The following is a 17,204-nucleotide window of genomic DNA, read 5'->3' as shown; positions in this document are numbered from 1 at the left end:
TTGCTTACTGACTGTGTTTTTCTAATTCCCAGTATTTTTATATACATTAGCAAACATACTGAATTACATTGTGACCTTGAGGGAGGGCTGCAGATATAGCACAGAAAGAAACTGCTCCCAGATGTGACATAAGCCTGCAGGCCTGTTAATACCAGCTGTTACAATGTATCAATAATTGATGTGACGAAGTAATAAACCAGCAGCCATGGGGAGGTGATGATGTTTGCATGGGCCGTGCAAATACAATGAAAGCTTTTATAATAATATTCTCACAGGGCATATTTAGTGGGATGTGAATAGAGTGGAATTGCAGAGAAGTTTAATTTTTCTAGGTATGCATCCCTCAAGCCCTCTTAACGGGCTAGCGTTAAAAAGCATTAAGATGCCTGAGATACACAGATTACACGTTTTATATACTGTAAGTACAGGAAGAACAACTGACATCTCTGGCACCTTAACACGGTTTGGGCTCTGATCTGGTCTCAAGTCGTCACCTGACACACACACACACACACACACACCGCGGCTCCACCTCGCTCGGCGGGTGTGTGAAGAAGATCCAGCCCGTTATTTCAAGGTTATCTCCAGCAGGAACCCCACTTTTCGGATCCTATGGGAATTTTGATAACCGCAGTTATTCTCTGGGCTGCCGTCGGAGGTAAGCATTTATCACATTCATTAAACAGCTGCAGTGTGTCTACAGTATTGGGCGCTCGGTGTGAAATGACAGTAGAAAATGCGAGTGTATTTAGCTCTGCAGGCTGCTCTGGTGACAAGCCCGCACTGCCTCAACTGTAACGTTAGCCCTTGTTATTCTTCTTACCGGTATGTAGGCTATAACATGGTATAAACAGACGAAACTAGAGCATTAAAAGAATACTTTATGGGGCAGCCATAAGGCGTGCTAACTATAATGGCGAAAGCCTCAGGGGTTTAGACTTAATAGGCTAAACAAAAGCGTTGTTACATAATTTGTTTTGCGCCTACCTTTCCGTTTACTGTCTGCGGGACTATGGATGCTGTCACTGGTTGGGTTGGACGTTTTTTTTAAACAAACATTTTAGTGTTACTGATCCCCCACAAACAGTCCTATTTAACAACATAATTGCAAATTACAGCTTCGCACAGGTGAGTAGAACAGCGCACACGTGCACGTGATGCACGGTGACATGCGCCCGCTGCGGTGAAAACGTGTTAATTAGTTAAAATAAGTGTAAGCTACTATAGTGTCAGAATCAGAAGATCTCTCACAGAGACATGCGTATATTAGTCTGCAGTGGTGTTACGAGCTGTGTTATGCAGTATACCGGCGGTAACCTACATACAGCCTACTGTTATGGGTTTAAATTATTTAGCTGTCACAGTGTGTGAAGACAATAGCCTAATTGTCAGACCCCACTCTAACGAAGTACAACTGCTAGGCCTAGTCTACATTTTACAATTTTACAAATTACCACAGAACCATCAATCTTGCTGTAGCTATACCACTAAATGCCACTGCAGACGTCCATTAAATGCCAACATGAGGAGTAATCTAATTATAAACTAATTATTGCGCATCTCTCACCCCCTATGTGCACCTCAGTTTGTACTGTTGTTTTAGATTACAGTAAGTCTTTTTTGTAAATATGATTGTTTTGTTTAAGTTAGATTTACTTAATTTGCTTTGAGGGTGTTGCCAGAAAACAAAAACAAAAATATTTCTAAATTGACCGAAATATTATGGGTTGACATTTAGAATTATGACAAAATGATGGTGCAGTAATTGAACAGCATCATCTTGTACCTCAGCCAGATTCCCCAATACATAACAAAAAAAGAAAGAAAAGCAAGCTGAATTGTAGGTTGGTGTTAAATTCAATGTATCTCCGTGAGAAAAGGCACTGATGCCACAGCTTATGTGCCTTTAATGATCTGCTGGCAGGCGGAGATTGGTGACTGATTTAGCCCTGGTGGGAAACTACTTGTGTGCAGTGCTAAAGCCTTTGAGAATATCTGCGTCCTGGAGAGAGAGAGAGAGAGGGGGTTAAGCTTCTTTGCTGTGTTGCTTTACCAAGGTAACTGTGCTTACCTTAATGAGGGAACAGCTCCACCCACGCCCTGCAGGACAAACCCTTGCTAAGTAAACAAAGTAGTTCATCTGTGGTGCTCTCTAACACAGTTTGGCACAGCTTTTGCTGTTGCAGAAATGCTAAATATACTGAATTGTGTTCCCATTCTCCATCTCTCTCCCTATACTCTCTCTGTATCTCCTTCCTTGTTATGTGCCTCAGTGGGAAGCCGGCCAGTTACCTCACCCCTTAATGATGCAAAGGTCAGAAACAAGTCCTTTTTTTTAGTTTCCCCACCATTCGGCATTATTTCAATGGTTCGACCAGTAATTGTGTCTGTTTTTTTTTTGTATTGTGCTTTTAGGTTGAATGTATTATTCAGGAGACACTGAACGAAGACGGGTCTCAACATGAGTGTGACCCACCGCTAGCAGGTGACAGCTCTAAGTATCTGTTCATCAATACAGAAATAGCAGTATGTAGGCTAGTGTTTAGAGCTGAAAGAGCTATTCGATTAGTTGTAGATTAGTTAGTAGCTTGGGGTTTTAGACTGTTGGCAGGACAAATCAAGACATTTGGAGGTGAATTGTGATGGGCATTTTCTGACAGGTTACAGATGTTTGATTGGTAAACCTTCAATTTAACATTACATGAAAATAGTGAACTACGGTAATTCATCTATCACAAGATGCTTTTGTCTTTTGCCTCATTTGCTGAAATGTACAATCAATCTAATCTGTGATGGGTCTTTTGTTGGATAAAACAGAGTTACATTTGTAGATAATAATGTTGGGATTTTGTACTTTGTTCTTGGTGTGCTAATGTATTATTGCATGTGTGTCATTATTTTTTGCAGAGGAACTTGATGAAGTGCAAAGACACCAGGGCCTGCTCAGGGAGCTGCAGAGGCTGGCTGGTGATGGTACGCACAAATTCACATTGGCACACTTTGTTGTTTTATCTCATGTCTGATTTGGTGTTTCATTTATTTTCCGTGGAATCAAATGAATGTAAAAGTCACGCACAAGACAAGGACTTTTTCTTTTTAAAGTCCCTATGTGAGAGAAGTGATGTCTTTACTTTCAATCACACAATTATACTCATGCATTTTAACACCACATAGCACTATTTTAACACCACATGCAGTGTTGTATAAAGTACTAGAAAGCAATACTTGAGTAAAAGTACAAGTATCGTACTAGAAAAAGAGTTAAAGGAGAAAAAGTGAAAGTTACCTTTTAGAATATTACTTAAGTAAAAGTCTTAAAGTATCTGATATATACTGTACTTAAGTATCAAAAGTAATTTTCTGATATTTAATGTACTTAAGTATTTGAAGTAAAAGTTTTTTTTTTTTTAAAGCAAGCGGTTAGAACTTTTATTGTGAACTTTATTGTGGCTTTCTTATAGTAAAGCATAAAGCATATTCAGCTTAATCTCACTCATCAAATCAAAATCACATTCTGTTCTCGGACTTTTCTTAAGTTCAAAGAACAAACAGCAGATTTTTAGAGCTGACATCAATGTACAGAAACATTTCTTGCAAATACGGCCACGGGTGTATGACGTTATCTTCACCACTACCCTGTTCACCGAGTTCACCGCTATCGTCGGGGTGGTCGTCTACGATAACGGGAGGTCCTCCAGTAGGTGCTCGGGCTTCCGTGGCGGTTTCAGTTGTGCGTCCTCCTCCTCCTTTAGCAACAAACAAGCGCTGAAATAGAGTGCGCGGCGTGCGGAGCGTGCGTAATGCAATCTAGGAGCAGTGATTCGCCAAACCTCCCTTATTGCAGTCACACACATTTCTTCTAATTTTATTTTTTAGTAACGAGTAACGAAGATGCTTAGTGGAAATATAAGGGATTAAAGTATACATTTTTTCTAGGAAATGTAGTGGAGTAAAAGTGAAAGTTTACATAAATTTAAATAGCGAAGTAAAGTACAGATACGTGAAATTTCTACTTAAGTACAGTAACGAAGTATTTGTACTCCGTTACATTACAACACTGACCACATGACACTGACTATTGCAGTCTGACTGTTGCAGAGCAAGAAGACGACAAGGAGCAGGATGAGTACAACCTGGCTGATGATGAGAGCGACTTCGAGCAGGGGGATGAGGAGACGGAGGAGGAGAGAGACCTGACCAACCTCCCGAAAGAGACAGAGGAAAAGAAAGAAGACAAGACAGATGCAGATGACACCAAGGAGAAGATAATGGAGGAGCCCCGGATCGAAGACAGTGGGAGGGACAATGAAGAAGAGCGAGCCAAGGAGCTTGAGGAGCTGCTAGCTGAAGAGATCACCAAGGAAGGGAAGGAGGAGCGGAACGATGAAGAGCTCAAAGAACTGCTGAAAGAGCTGAAGAAGAAACGCTACGAGGCGGTGAAAGAGAGGGAGATCCAGAAAGGTTCTGGGGCAGAGCAGAAGGAAGAGGTGGAGAAAAAGAAGGAACGGGAGGACCAGGAGAAGAAGGGAAAAACAGTGGAGGACTTGGAGAAGCAGAGGATTGAGGAGAGGAAGAAGAACGAGGTGGAGCTGATGGGGGAGAGGGAGAAGGTGGAGAAGGAGCTGAAGGAGCTGCTCAAAGAAAGAAAGGAAAGCAAGAGCAAGCCGGAGCAGGAAAGGGAGAGGAAGGAGAAGCAGGAGGAGCTGGACGAACTCGTCAGGAAGATGAAACGGGTGCAGGAGGAGGAGCAGCAGGAGACGCACGCCGGTGAGAAAGAGGACGGCGTGGACGAGAGGACAGCAGAGGAGAAGAGCGAGAAGAAGGAGGGCGAAGAGGATAAGGTTCCCAACGAGAAAGCAGAGAATGAAGTCAAGAAGAAGGAGGCGTTGGCGGCTGCAGAGGTGAAGGAGCCGCTGCAGAAGAGAGTGATGGAGAAAGCGAGCGATGAAGCCACGCGGCAGTTTGAGCGGGAGAGGTACAAGAATGCGGATGACGAGGATGGGGACGAGGAAGATGAGGATGAATATGTCAGAGAGGATGAGGACGGGCAGGAGGAGGAAGATGATGAAGAGGGTAACGCCGAAGAAGATGAAGGGGAGGTATGTCGAAAAATAACGTGTCTTAAAGTTAGATGTAAAAATGTTGACAGTAGGTCGAATACACACCATTATTTTGAAGATCGTTGGCATAGAACTGAAGTTGGAGTCCTCTGGATAAAGCTTAATAATAATAATAATAATAATAATAATAATAATAATAATAATAATAATAATAATAATAATAATAATGGTGGTCAGGTTGGCTCAGTTGGTAGAGCTGGTAGAGCAGGCGCACATATACATGTAGGTTTGTGCCTCGACACAGAGGTCCAGGGTTCGAATCCGACCTGTGATGATTTCCTGCATGTCTTCCCCCTCTCTCACCTAGCTGTCCTATACATTAAAGGCGGAAAAGCCTAAATTAATAAGTATTGCTCCAAAATGGACCTGCATTATAGCCTTGGCTCACTAGCATAATTATTATGAACAATACCATAGGTATTCAACAACAAAGTTAGCATCCCCATACCCAGAATGCAACACTTTACAGATGTGGGAGGCTCTCCATAATATTTACCAATGAGAAGATTTCTATTTCTATGCTATTATAGTTTTTACCCTTTCAGTACATATTCAATATGTAACAGGTAGTTTAAAAAAAAGTATTTACAGTCAATTTATTTCTATGGCCCTCACATACGTACCAGCAGGTATGTACAAAATATTTTCAATTTTTTTTTTTGTCAGCTAAAGCATTACCATGTGTCCTGTATTGGACTGGACACACATTGGATTGGATTACTGTATACTGTGTCATATATTCTCATTTGTTCTGTCCAAAGGAGCTGCTGGAGATTGAAGCAGAGTTGCGCAAAGTCGCTGCAGAGCTGAGGGAGCTTCGCAGAGGATAAGACACACACACACACACACACACACACACACACACACACACACACACACACACACACACACACACACACACACACACACACACACACACACACACACACACACACACACACACACACACACACACAACAGACTGACAAAATCCTTTGTTGCAGTCAAAGTCACACATTCAGCTCACACAGCTCACACACCATTTTACAGCCTTCAAATCCCCACAGCACTCAGAGAAATGTCTTCAGATGTGAATCTGTAAATGGACATAAGTAGAAACTGTACACTGTTGTTTCATTTATGCTTAAAGATTGCCTGGAAAATGTGTCTGAGTGTTAAGGAAAAAGAGACACATTTTCCTGAGAATCTAAAAGATATTTGTGTCCATCTCCACTTGTGTCCCTGTCTCGGTACCTGTAAATGCTGTTCGTAAGGTAGACAGGTGATTTCTCTCCAGTTGTAAAAAAACGGCATGGATGCAAAGCATTCAGCACTTTTATTTGAATGTTGTTTTTGACTGCAGATTGCCAACCACACAAACACCATCGTCTTTTGAAATCATGAATACTGGCAAGCAGTGCTTCTTTTCTACGAAGGTATCATCCTCCACGGTGTGTGGGAAAAACAGATTCCCTACTATAAGTAATGTGTGTATTTCAATATCTATTTTGTGCAATAACTGATAACTATGTGTAAGCTGTTCTTGCCCTTCTGACTGTTAACAATATGTATTACTGATATTTCTACACAGGAGTAAGTCATGATTTCCTCTTTGTTTCTTTGATGATAAAGTCGAAACGAGGATTGTGTTTCATTTGGCTGTCGCACTGTTAAAACCCGACTGTTTGTGATGAACCAGGGTGACACGAACAAAACACAGCGTTGAAATTCGGACACTTGTGTCAGATGTTAGGTTTGTCTTGTGCGTGGTTATAGTGTGTGACCACAGGATGTGATGTACTTAGAGCTTACAAGGTCTGAAAGTGTCACTTCAGGTTCTCAGCCAGCTTTGCACTCTTATCTTAACAAGCCAAGGAGGAGTTGAGGGAAGAGGGAGTCACTAAAGCCATTTTGTTGTCTTTTGGTAACAGCGACAATGACAATAACACTGATAAATGCTCAGTAGCGTTCCGTCACAGTTGTCATAGTTGTCATGTAATCTGTGTAAATATCTGATATCATGGTCTATAAGCCAAGGTCATAGGACATATGAAGCAACAGCGCCCCCTAGAGGACACTGGGTAGAAATGCACATGCCGCAGGATAAACAGGGTTACCACTGGAGGCCCCCTTACTGCAATAACACAATATAGAATAGAGCACATGTGAATGCAATAATTAGCCAAATAATGAATGATTTCATGTATTTTAATATGTTATCAAAGTGCATCATAGAGTACTCATATAGCAGATATAATCTCTCTTTTTCTACACAGCCAAGATTTACAATACATTTATGTATTTGAACACTGGTAAAGTAGCCGGTTGGTCAACTTGTGTTAACACGTAGTGCTAATAACACACAAGCTCAGTCAACACGGATGAGCTCATTACTGTCTATTCCAAAGATGAGATGTTTGTTCACTTGATAAAAATGAAAAAAAATGAATGTACTGTAGTTTTCTTTTTCTTTTTTAGTGCAAAATTGTTTCCACAAACTGTATCTTACAAACCAGCAAGAAAGATGTAGGAAATGTCTGTGGGGGGGGGGACATAAGGGCATAGATGACATTTTGATCATTAGGAAACAAACAATTATAACAAAAAGACCATTTGTAATATTACTGGCCAATCAGAGTGCTGTATTTTGTGCCTGCTGTAACTTCTTCTATGCTACCTGTCAATCAATAAACGGAAAGTGTATTAAACTATTATGTGTCGTCTGTTTGGTTTGTCGACTTGTAAATAGAGCAGAATCACTTAAATGACACAAATTCACACAAAATTTAAAGGCGATACAGTTTAAGATCAAGACATGTCACAGATTACATATAAATAACGTATTATGGTTGGAAAAAAGCTGAGTTTGGTCACAACAAAACAGTGAAAAACCCAATGACTTCATTTGTCCCGGGAAGCTGATGAAAAAGTGCAATCCGCGATGTGTTCCTAAGGTGACTTTTAAAGGCCAGTTGTTGCAGCAGATGGACCTCCTGTAGTCTGTCTCAACTCAGGAGAGCCTGTCGCCTGTGCGCCAGCAGAGGCCTGTTTGTCCAACACTGACTTGATGTGGCTGAGCAGGGATGAGAAAAACTGGGGCACTCCCTCGTAGCCTGATAGAGAGAAGTGTGGATCAGAACATCAGTGTGTCTGTGTGTGTGTCTGTATGTGTGTCTGTACAGCTGCAGTACCTGGGAAGATGTTGATGTCGATGACTGTGAGGGTGTGTGTGTGTATGTTGATGATGACGTCCACGCCGAACAGGGCCATGCCAAGCTGAACTCTGAGCTCTCTGACCAGGGCGGCCAAGGCCTCAGAGCTGGGAGGATGCAGGCACGGCATTTGCTCGTCCAGCTTAGAGGTCAGGAGGAAATAGAAAATGTTTAGGGTGGATTTCATCCCACTCATGTCAGGTGAAATGGATGGGGGAATACCTGTAAATTTAGACGACTACATGAAACTGTTTACAAGCCGTAAGTGCACCTTGAATGATGCCACTCTATTGAAGCAGTTTTGCAAATAACTTAGCCCTTGGGTTAGGATATCAAAGTGAGAGAATGGGGGAGAAGTTAAAGAGGCTGTACTCGAAATACTGACGACGTGTCACAGCCGTGGCTTCTGATACCGACGCACAAGGCGCTCAGATGCATGTGTGGCTGGACCAGATAACCAGAACCACTAAAGACCATTATATTAATGTTCTGAATGTTGAGTACAGAACCGTTGACATAAACTTTGTTAAAACAGTATTATTACTTACTGCTGTGAGATCTGAGCTTGACTCTGGCTTGGACACCTGATGGCTGTTGAAGAAGATGGTCTTCCTTTCTGGAGGCAGAGAGAAATCATAATAGGAATGGATACAGGGAACAAATAGAGCAAGGAAAAACAAGGACAAGAAAGGAAAGGAAAGGAAATGAACGGAAATATGTTATATATTTGTAGGTCTGGTGCAGACTGACCACAGGGACCGGAGGGGAAGTTCTTGATTGAAGGCCTTTCTACGCAGAAGTGTCTGTCTCCTACCACAAACACCTTGTGCAGAACAGCTCCGTGGTTGACGAAGCTCTGGAGCACACAGGGAGGATGGATACCAGCCAGACTCCCTTCACTGAAGATCAGAGACATCTGCAATACACACAGTTATTGCACAGACTGTAAATGAACAGAGAGCAACTAAACAACAGTGAATGAACAAAACAAACATGACTGCACAAGTACAATGTTCAGGCAAAACAACTCACCTCATGGGAAAGTGAGCCATGTGCCACTCTGGTTTTACAAACTGGGGTCAACAGAGAAAAAGAGGAAGTGTTTGTGGGTTCGGTTATACTTCATGAGGAAGCAAAAAGGAAAGAAGGATAATTGAATTCAGCAGTGTGAGAAGCTTTTTTGTGGGGGGTTAAGACACCACTGACCATAAACCCCCCCACCCCACAGCAGATTTTAGGTTTCACTTACAGTCACAAAGAGGCTGAGATGTGGTTACTTTACAGTTAATTTAAACATTATTAAGTTCTGAAATAAAAAATATAAGAATTGAATAAGGAAGTGAAAGGCTAGAGACAGACAGAGAGTGAACTGACGGAGAGGAAAGCTTAGGCCCTGGGTCGTCACGGCCTGTTGAATGGATGACAGGTCACTGGCACTGTGGATCTCTAGGTAAGGAGGAGTGCAGATGGAGCACTCTGTTGGACAGAATATAATAGGAAAGGCATGTTTTAATATCTACAAGCAGCAGTAAACTACACAATATACACTAAAAAGCTGCAGTTCACCTCGGATTGAATTGTGCAGCTTGCTCATGATCCGATAAGAGGCAAAGCGGTCTAGTAGCTGGGTCATGGCAGGCAGGGGGTCCAGAAGAACTGTACTGGGATGAGCCGACACATAGCTCTGTAATGTAAAAGACAGACGGAGGATTCTTCTCACTTCCAGCATGTATGACTGAATGAATGAACAAGCATACAGCGACATACAGAATCAACGTTCCTCTCAAAAGAGCCTCGATCGGACAGATACAAAAAAAAGTGGTTCTTTTACCTGGAAGTTAACAAGAAGCTGCTGCGATTGGCTGTCGTGCTCAGCCTCTACGATGACATCAGACAGCTTCTGAACGATGACGTCGAAGGGTCCCTGAGGCACCAGGGGCTGAGTGAGGTCAATCTGACAGAGAGAAACACCTTTCAATAGTATGTAGTGGATCTGTCTAACTACAGTACCATAATGCTTTTCATATTGCTTATCTTTGGGTCAAGTTTGGGAATATGTGTCGTATACTATATGTTGGCGCACATTTGTTCCTTTGTTTGGTCTGTAATTTACGCGTGGCATCGGTGTAGATGCGTGTTTTGAAACAAACAATTGCCAATGAATAACTTGTCCAAGAGTTCAAACTTAAAGTTGGATATGGCAATCCGTTTATTTTAAGTAAACAGCAAAATAATAAAACAAAATAATTCTTCTTTTAATCTTACCACATTATCATACACATAACCACGGTCAAAAAAACTGTGACCTTGCTGTGCGCAACACAGCTGAAGCAATTAGGCCACATTTAAATAAATTTTTCCACCACCAGCGTCACACGCTGATTGCCAATTAAATGGCTCCAACACAACTAATTGTATATGGCTATACAAGACATAACAATTAAACATACATATGGAGCCAGGTAAAACTTAAATGACATATTTTCAAAACTGCAAGGTAAAGCCACATTACTTTTTTTTGTTTTTTAAGTTGGCTCAGCATGTCAACTATTTATGTTGACAGTTCATTTTCTACTAATAGACACAATTTTGTCAGTGGTCTTTCAACAATGTTTGTTTTTGTCTGGATTTGAACGGATCTGACCATTCCGGCCTTGTCAGGGAAGGTTTTGATTACTTTTCCAATTATCCAGGAATTTCGTGGGGCTGAGGCATCCGCAATCAAAACAATATCTCCTGCAGCATGATTTCGTTTTGCTTTGTTCCACTTTTGCCTCTCCGGTAGCGAAGCAAGATATTGCTTTGCCCATCTTTTCCAAAACAGATCTGAAATGTGCTGTGCCTGTTTCCATCGTCGTCTTGCATACTGGTCCTTTTGGTCAAACAGACCTGGCGGCAAACATGGTTTCCTTTTCAATGTAAGAAGATGGTTTGGCGTCAGAGGTTCCAAATCATTAGGATCTGCAGAGACTGTGGTAATGGGTCAATCATTTAAGATTGCTTCAGCTTCACATAAGACAGTGACCAAGGCTTCATCCGTTAAAGTTTGTTGGTGTAGAACAGATATCAGCACCTTTCTAACCAGCCTGATCATGCTTTCCCAAGCACCTCCATGATGTGAAGCTGTTGGGGGATTGAACCACCACTTGATGTCCTCGTGCAGTAACGCCTTTTCAATTGTGCCATTGTTCAATTTTGCAATTTCTCTTTTTAGCTCCTTCTCTGCTCCTGTGAAGTTTGTGCCATTATCTGAGCGGAACTGTGACACTGGGCCTCTCCGACATATAAATCGATGAATGGCACTGATGCAAGAGTCTGTGTCCAGTGAATGTGCTACTTCTAAATGAACAGCCCTGCTTGCCATACACGTAAAGATGACTCCATAACGTTTCACATAGGTACGGCCTTGCTTTACCTCAATTGGCCCAAAGTAATCCACCCTTACATTTGTGAATGGAGGTAAGTCTGGATAAGTTCTTTCTTTGGGCAGGTCAGCCATTATTTGATCACACATTGTGATCGCTTGCAAAAAGCACAACTTGACAAGATTTTTCTTGCAGCTGCATTAGCATGTGTGATCCAATATTTTTCCCCCAACCTGGAGAGGATGTGATTTCTCCCACCATGCCTTATTTGTTCATGGATGTGTCGGAGAATTAACATGGAGATGTGCTGATCTTTTGACAAGATAATTGGGCTTTGCTTTCTTCTGGCATAGCAGCCCTGGACAGCCTTCCACCAACTCTCAGCAGTCCACTACAACAGGGTTAAGCTTGTAGATGGGACAACAAAGCACAAAACTCATCGTTAAATCTTTCCTTCTGGCAGAATTGGATGATAGCATTTTCTGCCATTGACAGGTCATCAGTTGACAACTCTTGTCCCATTAAGCCTCTGGCTTTCGACATTTCCAGCTCAATGTAATTGCGATCCAGAGGAGTATGCAACTGAAGTTTCTTTCTTTTTCGACTCAATTCCAGTAGAGCCTTCTTAATCTTCAATATCCACGATACTGCGGTTTTCAGTCTCTTCCAATCAGAGTAATACGTGATCAGCTGACTGGTTGCACTGTTCTGTAAACTTATAGCATTTGCAGTGATCTCCTTCTTGACCTCTGGATCACCTTTATCAATAGTGGGCTCCACTTTGCAGTGCGTCCATGTTTCCTTTGCTTTCCACAAGAATTCAGGACCTGACAACCATGTCTTATTGTTCAAAAGTTTGTGGACTGTCACACCTCTAGATGTATCATCTGCAGGGTTTTGTGACGTGTGGATATACCGCCATTGATCCGTGTTTGATGCTTCCCTAATGACAGATATTCGGTTGGCCACAAATGTCCCGAATCTTTTGTTGTCATTGTGGATGTATTTCAAGACAACAGGATTCTTCCAATTGAAGCTGTAATTCTTCTCTTACCATCTTGTCAATCCGAACAGCTAAGACAGCGGCTGTGAGCTCCAAACGAGGGATGGTTACTGGTTTTAGTGGGGCCACTCTGGCTTTTCCAAGAGTGAAACATACATGTACCTCACCTTCTTCATTCTGTAACCTGAGGTATGTTACTGTGCCATATCCTACTTCACTAGCATCAGCAAAGTGGTGCAATTGGGCGTTGACAGATGGTCCAAAGTCACATGGTTTTAAACACCTGTTCACTTGGAACATCGAAAGTCCTTTAAGGTCAGTCAACCACTTGAGCCATTGTTGTTTTAGGAATTGCGGTTTTTCTTCATCCAAGCCACAGTTCATTCTGCACAAATCTTGTAAAATGTCCTTGGCTGGAAGAGTAACTGATGCAAGGTACCCAAGGGATCATACACTGAGCTAACGACTGATAAAATCCCCCATCGAGTTTGCATCCTTTCTTTTCAGTCCATGCGGAAGTTGAAGGTGTCACTTTCCATATACCATTGAAGCCCCAAGGCTCTTTCCATTGGGAGTTGGTCCCTGTCCAAATTGAGCTCACTCACTTTGTTAGAGTGGTCCTTTTCCGGAATTGCTTGCAGGACTTCGCGATTGTTGCTGATCCACTGTGTAAAATGAAAGCCTCCCTTCTGGCAAAGGTCACCAAGATCTTTAACAATTTGTTTTGCTTTTTCCGCAGACGGTGAACTTTTCAGACAGTCGTCCACGTAGAAATTTCTATGAACAGTGTCAACTATTTCATCTGGAAAGCTGCCTTGATGGTCATCAGCAGTCCTCCTCAAAGCGTAGCATGCACAGCTGGGAGACGACACTGCTCCAAACAGGTGTATAGTCATTCTGTAATCTGTAACTTCATTGGTCAAATCCCTATTGGGCTACCATAGGAATCTCAGAAAGTCCTTGTCTTCCTCTGCCACCTTGACTTGGTAAAACATTGATTTTACATCAGATATAAAGGCAATGGGTTCTTGTCTGAACCTTAGGAGCACTCTTATTAAGGAACTTGTAATGTTCGGGGCTTGCAAAAGTTGCTCATTTAAGGAGGTTCCATTGAACTCAGCTCCACAGTCAAAAATAACTTGCAACTTGCCTTTGCGTGGATGGTAAACACCATGATGTGGAATGTAAAACACGTGTGGAACCTTTTCAGCATATCCATTGCTGATAACATCCTCAAGGAACTTTGTGTACTCTTGTTTGAACTTTTCATTTCTTTCCATTTTTTTCTAAGTCCGATGAGGCGCTGTTGAGCAACACATTGGTTGTTTGACATTTTCACATCTGTTTTTGAATGGCAGTTTTAAACTGTAATGCCCATCCAGCAACTTCACAGATTGTTTCATAATTTCAATGAATCTTGAATCTTCTCTTGACATTTCTTCTTTGTCCTCAGCATCTCTTTCATTAAAATCATGTTCGTACTGCTTCTCTAGTAGCAGTTCAGTGACTCGACAGATACTTTATTTACAGTGGCAACATGGCAGTCATCATTAAGGTTGCCTTTCCAATCTTCACATGAGCCATTGACAACCCACCCCAGTAGGGTCTTAATGGCAAAGGGTCCATCTCCTTGGCTGTTAACAACTTCCCATGGTTCCAGCAACTTTGAAGCGTTAGTACCAATTAACAACTCCACTTCAGCCTGGATTTCAGGGATGTCGATCTGATCGAGGTAAGACCAATTTGTGAGGTTTTCCTTTTTGATTTTGTATGTTGTATTCACCGGCATTGATTTTTGTGTATGAACATTTGGAAGACTGTGGTACCTTTTTTCCATTAAGGCTAGATATTTCAAGCTCCTTCACAATGTATGTTGACACAGATGTCTTTGGGCTCATTGTTAACAAGTCCCAGTCAGGTTTAGCTTTCGCATCAAAGCTTCAGTGCAAAATGTAGAAGTTGATCCATTGTCTAAAAAGGCATAGGCCCCTTCTTGCTTTCACCTGAACTGGAAGGATTGGTAGTAGTCCATTACTACTGGCCCCAGTTTGGCTTCTGAAGGTCTGAGCTACAGATGAGTTTCCAGTTGGTTCAGATTTACATGAGTTTAGGCCATCAGTGGTCACTGACTTGTCCAACTTTCTTTTGACGTGAATATTTAAAGCTGTTGGATGACTCAGTTTGCATTTTTCACAGGTTATGTGCTTTTCACAATTGTTTCTCAAATGCCCAGTGTTGAGACACCCAAAGCAAACTCCTTTTTCCTTTAAGAAGTTGATTTTTTCACGATGGCTGTTTTTGGCAAATCGATGACATTCATCCAGAAAGTGACCTTGTAAACAGAATAAACAAGTGATACTGCTCTCTATGTAATTCTGTTTGGTTACTTTTTTCTCCTCATGTTGTAGTTTATTGGTAGCATAGACATTTTTAGTAGGCTACAGTTGTCACGTTTCCTTTTGGGTTTCCACATCCTTTTTGATATGCATTCCTCTTTCTGTGATTTGAAGATCCCGAAAAACTGGGTCAGACAAAATCTTGACTTGACACATTGACAAATTGCACAACGTCACTGAAGTTTGGTTTGCGCTTTTCCTTCTCACGAACATCCCATGCAATGCTTCGGAATCGTTCTTTAAGTTTATAAGGAAGTTTTGAAATGACAACTTTGAGGTTTGCAGACATGTCAAGTTCTCTCATGTCCTGCATATATATATATATATATATATATATATATATATATATATATATATATATATATATATATATACTGTATATATATATATATTTTTTTTTCTTTTTTATTGGGTCACCAATGTAGAAATCATCAATTATTACCAAACATGTTAAAATAGTAAACCAACTCTAAAAACAACACAACAGACTTTTGACTCTAGTCTGCCACAAAAAAAAGGTTCCAGTGACCTCTGCTATTACACCCTATAGCAGGAAAACCAGGTGTAACTACTTACACTGATGATAGCTCTGTTCCACAGCAGGGCCCGTCCACTGGCATAACAAAAGGGACTGCAGCATAATTCATCTAATTAGTTATACCTGTGCTTAATGAGTCACATTTTGTCCTGCCGCACAGACCCCTCTTTAATTCAACTCAATTGTGGACAGGAATTTTTTACTGATAGAGGCTACTTACATTTGATTTGTAATTACATTAAGTTTACTATTTGAGCCTGTTTCTTATGACATAAAATGTGGGGGAAAAAAGTGAAATCATTATTGCGTGTATGTAAAAGTATCTCTTATGCTCCTGTGCAGTTATTACAGTGAAATGTCTGATAAGTTACCATCAGGAAGCCATTGTTCACGGTTTTGCCACAAGCAGATTTTAGGAGGAGGCTGCAGGTGGCTGTGACATGAATTAGGCCTACTAAAGTTGTGGACATCTGTACATGACACGTGTGTGTGTGTGTGTGTGTGTGTGTGTCTACTTCTACTAATACTGTAATACTTTAACTGCTTAACCTCTAGAATAAGATATGGGTGCATGTGTATCAGTGTTATGGCATCTATACAAAGGAATGCATCCACCCACCTTTGTGTGCACACAGAAACAAACACATTTACAAAGACACACTTACGCACGCACATTACACCTGCATTATTTTGTTCCCTAGTTAGACATTTTCTAAGAAGTAAGTTGTTGTATGTGTTCCTCTCTTCTCCAGGCTATTTCATGGATCATGCAGTAAACTGGAAGGACCTGCCTGTCAGATAAGACGCATATCCCTCACTCCTTGTTTTTTAGAGATAGTGTTATATTGGAGTAGACATAATATTACCCAACAAACAGGGTTAACAGAATAGCAAATCCTCCTCACTTTTCACCAAACACTTTCTTCATCCCTTTACTGTAAACCTTTAAGGTTAATTTAATGTTGGGTGAATAAAAACACTTACCTCCACCACTTCCACTCCGTGGCCCCTGCAGGAAACATACTAAAATGTTTATTGATTTCAAACAGGGTTGACAATTAATTAGGCTTCGTATGTAGCAATTTGCATTGCTACTGAATGAGGTGCACAACTGTGTAGGCCCTAGATGAGTTTTTTCTGTATTGCATTAAAATAAAAAGGAAATCAATACAATCTTCATTTTGCTATGGGACCCACTTGCCTATCTATTAAGGGGCCCCACCAACCTGAGGGGGCCCATTCACTTTTACCAGATAGACCACCAGCTCTAAATGTTTTCAAAAGTCGACTTCAACTTACGCACAGAAGTCTGCAAAGGCGTCCATGTTCATCCGCCTGCGTTTCTTGTCGCTGAGACAAAAGCCAACCCTACGGCTCGACATTTGGCTGTGTGTCTAGGGGCCGACACAGAGACAGACACTGAAAGAGAGAGGGAGGTCTGAGTCGGTGACTCGCTCTTTTCCATTCAGCCCTCCCCCTAATACTTCTGCTGACGCAGTCCTAATGTCTTTTAAGAAGTGCTTCTCCAAATTCATGACTTTCGTCCACAGGTGAAAAGAGAGGAGAGAGAGAGAGAGAGAGAGAGAGAGAG

General features: G+C 41.5%; 2 protein-coding genes across 4 annotated transcripts; one reads left to right on the top strand and one right to left on the bottom strand.

Annotated features, from left to right (window-relative positions):
• Positions 1-496: 496 nt before the first annotated feature.
• On the top strand, positions 497-7,810 carry LOC120545125 (glutamic acid-rich protein). 2 transcript variants are annotated; one of them, XM_039779133.1, is made up of 6 exons: positions 498-658; positions 2,274-2,314; positions 2,416-2,485; positions 2,908-2,973; positions 4,099-5,099; positions 5,882-7,810. In XM_039779133.1, the coding sequence occupies exons 1-6, from the start codon at positions 613-615 to the stop codon at positions 5,948-5,950; spliced, it is 1,293 nt and encodes a 430-aa protein (XP_039635067.1). In that variant the 5' UTR covers positions 498-612; the 3' UTR covers positions 5,951-7,810. The 2 variants fall into 2 exon arrangements, with proteins under 2 accessions (XP_039635078.1, XP_039635067.1); XM_039779144.1 differs by lacking the exons at positions 2,274-2,314; positions 2,416-2,485 and having other exon boundaries at positions 497-658.
• Positions 7,529-17,158, bottom strand: LOC120545128 (inositol-tetrakisphosphate 1-kinase-like). 2 transcript variants are annotated; one of them, XM_039779159.1, is made up of 10 exons: positions 16,913-17,158; positions 16,598-16,622; positions 10,143-10,265; positions 9,878-9,995; positions 9,686-9,787; positions 9,344-9,384; positions 9,062-9,227; positions 8,860-8,927; positions 8,291-8,453; positions 7,529-8,212 (listed from the first exon to the last, which is right to left on the bottom strand). In XM_039779159.1, the coding sequence occupies exons 1-10, from the start codon at positions 16,993-16,995 to the stop codon at positions 8,061-8,063; spliced, it is 1,041 nt and encodes a 346-aa protein (XP_039635093.1). In that variant the 5' UTR covers positions 16,996-17,158; the 3' UTR covers positions 7,529-8,060. The 2 variants fall into 2 exon arrangements, with proteins under 2 accessions (XP_039635093.1, XP_039635104.1); XM_039779170.1 differs by lacking the exon at positions 9,686-9,787.
• Positions 17,159-17,204: the final 46 nt, after the last annotated feature.

This window comes from Perca fluviatilis, chromosome 2, assembly GCF_010015445.1.
Source record: "Perca fluviatilis chromosome 2, GENO_Pfluv_1.0, whole genome shotgun sequence".
Classification (NCBI taxonomy): Eukaryota; Metazoa; Chordata; class Actinopteri; order Perciformes; family Percidae; genus Perca; species Perca fluviatilis.
This window is presented reverse-complemented; position numbering and strand designations above follow the sequence as displayed.

Excerpts from the sequence above, each read along its gene's own strand:
- LOC120545125 (XM_039779133.1), top strand. The coding sequence starts at position 613 with ATGGGAATTTTGATAACCGCAGTTATTCTCTGGGCTGCCGTCGGAG. Across the intron at positions 2,486-2,907 it reads GTGTGACCCACCGCTAGCAG|AGGAACTTGATGAAGTGCAA; the intron begins GTGACAGCTCTA and ends TATTTTTTGCAG. Across the intron at positions 2,974-4,098 it reads GCAGAGGCTGGCTGGTGATG|AGCAAGAAGACGACAAGGAG; the intron begins GTACGCACAAAT and ends TGACTGTTGCAG.
- LOC120545128 (XM_039779159.1), bottom strand. The coding sequence starts at position 16,995 with ATGTCGAGCCGTAGGGTTGGCTTTTGTCTCAGCGACAAGAAACGCAGG. Across the intron at positions 16,623-16,912 it reads GCCTTTGCAGACTTCTGTGC|GGGCCACGGAGTGGAAGTGG; the intron begins GTAAGTTGAAGT and ends TGTTTCCTGCAG. Across the intron at positions 9,385-9,685 it reads GGGCCTAAGCTTTCCTCTCC|TTTGTAAAACCAGAGTGGCA; the intron begins GTCAGTTCACTC and ends TGTTGACCCCAG.